The sequence below is a fragment of the Lepisma saccharinum genome, chromosome 2, assembly GCF_977018435.1.
Source record: "Lepisma saccharinum chromosome 2, izLepSacc3.1, whole genome shotgun sequence".
Lineage (NCBI taxonomy): Eukaryota > Metazoa > Arthropoda > Insecta > Zygentoma > Lepismatidae > Lepisma > Lepisma saccharinum.
In genome coordinates, this window is record NC_139230.1 from 102,035,178 (window position 1) to 102,037,533 (window position 2,356).

The 2,356-nt window shown below is 37.4% G+C and overlaps 1 protein-coding gene across 1 annotated transcript; it reads left to right on the plus strand.

The window, feature by feature from the left end:
- The first annotated feature begins 502 nt into the window (after positions 1-502).
- LOC145983477 (protein CFDP2-like) lies at positions 503-1,387 on the plus strand. Its single transcript, XM_083116577.1, has one exon. It carries the CDS (start codon positions 503-505, stop codon positions 1,385-1,387), a length of 885 nt encoding a protein of 294 aa, XP_082972703.1.
- The last annotated feature ends 969 nt before the right edge of the window (positions 1,388-2,356 follow it).

A 2,356-nucleotide genomic window follows, 5' to 3' on the forward strand; every position in this document is an offset into this window, starting at 1 on the left:
GGATATTTGGTGATGGAAACCAGAATTTTTGGAGAAATTGCAAGACCCTTGGCGCTAACACTGTGTCTTAAGCAACAAATTTTCTGACAAGCAAATTTTGATTTTTTGATGTTCAGTCTCAGTTTTCTCTAATCCTCGTAATTTCATTTCTTCTTATTTTAAGCAATGTTTCGATTGAATTGGCACTTATAAATATATCATCCCTATAAATAGGTGCTGCCCCCGCTACCTTGCGGGTAGGAATTAACTCAAAGGCTAAGGGAAGGAAAACCCTGAAAGAAAACCATGGGTAGAGAGAGCTCTGTAAGGCGTGGTGAAGCCAATCTCTCTAAGGGAGTAAACCCAATACAAATCCTGGTCCTCCAGGTTGGGAGTTGAGGCATTAGGCTGACGACCCAATCCTCGGAAAATATCCGTTATTCAGAGACCCAACAATGAGCCTCGGATATGGATAGAAACCAGAAGACGAACACGGCTACGAGTTAAGGTAAATGATCTCAGGATGGGGACATGGAATGTGCAAAGAATGCTACAACCTGGTAAGCTACCAGAAATTGTTGATGAATTTATGAAATATAAGTTGCATGTTCTGGCACTGCAAGAAATAAGATGGCCTGGGAGTGGTCAGATAGACAAGGGAAACTGTATAGTTTTGTACAGTGGTGCTGAAACCAGAGGACACAGGGGTACAGGCTTTATAATAAGTAAAGAAGCTAGGAAATCACTAATGGAATTTATACCAGTAAATGACAGACTGTGTAAAATTAGACTTAAAGGCAAGTTCTATAACATCTCCATCATCTCTGCTTACGCACCTAATGAGGATACAGAAGAACTGGACAAGGAAAAATTTTATGACGAGTTGGACTTGTTAAATGAAAGTACAAGAAGACATGATATACTACTTGTCATGGGCGACTTCAATGCAAAAATTGCAAGAGATTCTGAAGTCAAAGAAGTGGCAGGAAAAAATTCTTTACATTCAGTCACCAGTGAGAATGGTTGGAGATTAATACAGTACTGTATACAAAATAAAATGCTTGCAAAAAGTACCCAATTCCCCAGGAAAGATATTCATAAAGGCACCTGGAGAGCTCCCAGTGGAACATACTCAAACCAGATAGATCATGTTCTGGTGAACAGGAGATATGCCACATCTGTTATAGACGTTAAAACACGCAGAGGGGCCAATTGTGACAGTTATCACTTCCTAGTCAAATCTATATTGCGGCAACGATTGTTTAATATAGGCAAAATCAAGGGTAAAAGGAGAACTGGTTGGGATATAGAAAAGTTAAAGAAAGACAGCGATAAGAGAGCTTTTCAGGAACAAATACACCAACAATTAAGTGATGAGAATGAAAATAATAGCATTCAGGAAATATGAAATGACATGAAGAAAACTCTGACTGAAGCATCAGAAGAGATATTAGGGCAAAGGAAGAGATCTAACAGAAAAGATTGGTATGATGAAGAGTGTAGAGTACTAATAGGGAAGAAAAATGAGTCACGGAAAAATATGATTCAAAGAGAAACAAGAGCATCGATGAATGCATATAAAGATGCTAGGAAGGAAGCGACTAAAATCTGTAGGAGGAAAAAGACATATTGGATGGAGGAGCGAGTAAGGAAAATAGACTAATATCAGACAGAGGGTAATAGAAGACAAATGTACAAAGCTGTTAGAAATCTTAGTACTGGATATCAACCAAGGTTAAACAAGGTAAAGACAAAAATGGGAAGCTTATTACGGATCAAGCCAAATGTCTGGAAAGATGGTCAGAATATTTTCAGGAGCTCTATAAATCTAAATTTAATATAACAGATAATGCAGATGAAGACCAAACCAAAGTTACAGAATGTGAGGTACAAAGACCATCGTTTGAAGAAGTAAAGTGTGCAATATCAAAATTAAATAATAATAAAGCACTGGAGAAGATTTGCTCCCTGCAGAGATATTTAAAAAGGGTGGAGAAACACTTTGGAAGAAAGTTCATAAGCTAGTTTGCATGATATGGGATCTAGAGAAAATACCATGTAGTTGGAAATATGGAGTTATCTTCCCCATCCATAAAAAGGGTGATAAAAGGAATTGTGGCAACTACAGGGGAATAACACTATTAAATATTGGATACAAAATACTTTCCAATATCCTATATATGAGAGCATCCAAGCAGGCAGAAGAAATCCTAGGGGAATATCAATGTGGATCCCGTCCAAATAGATCTACTATAGATCACATCTTCACCATATCTCATATTATGGAAAAATTCTATGAGCAAAATATAGAACTACACTTTTTATTTATAGACTATCAACGAGCTATTGATAGCTTACACAGAGCTGGGATCATTAA

Bases quoted from the DNA above. Each gene is read 5' to 3' on its own strand.
- LOC145983477 (XM_083116577.1), top strand. From the start codon at position 503: ATGGGGACATGGAATGTGCAAAGAATGCTACAACCTGGTAAGCTACCA.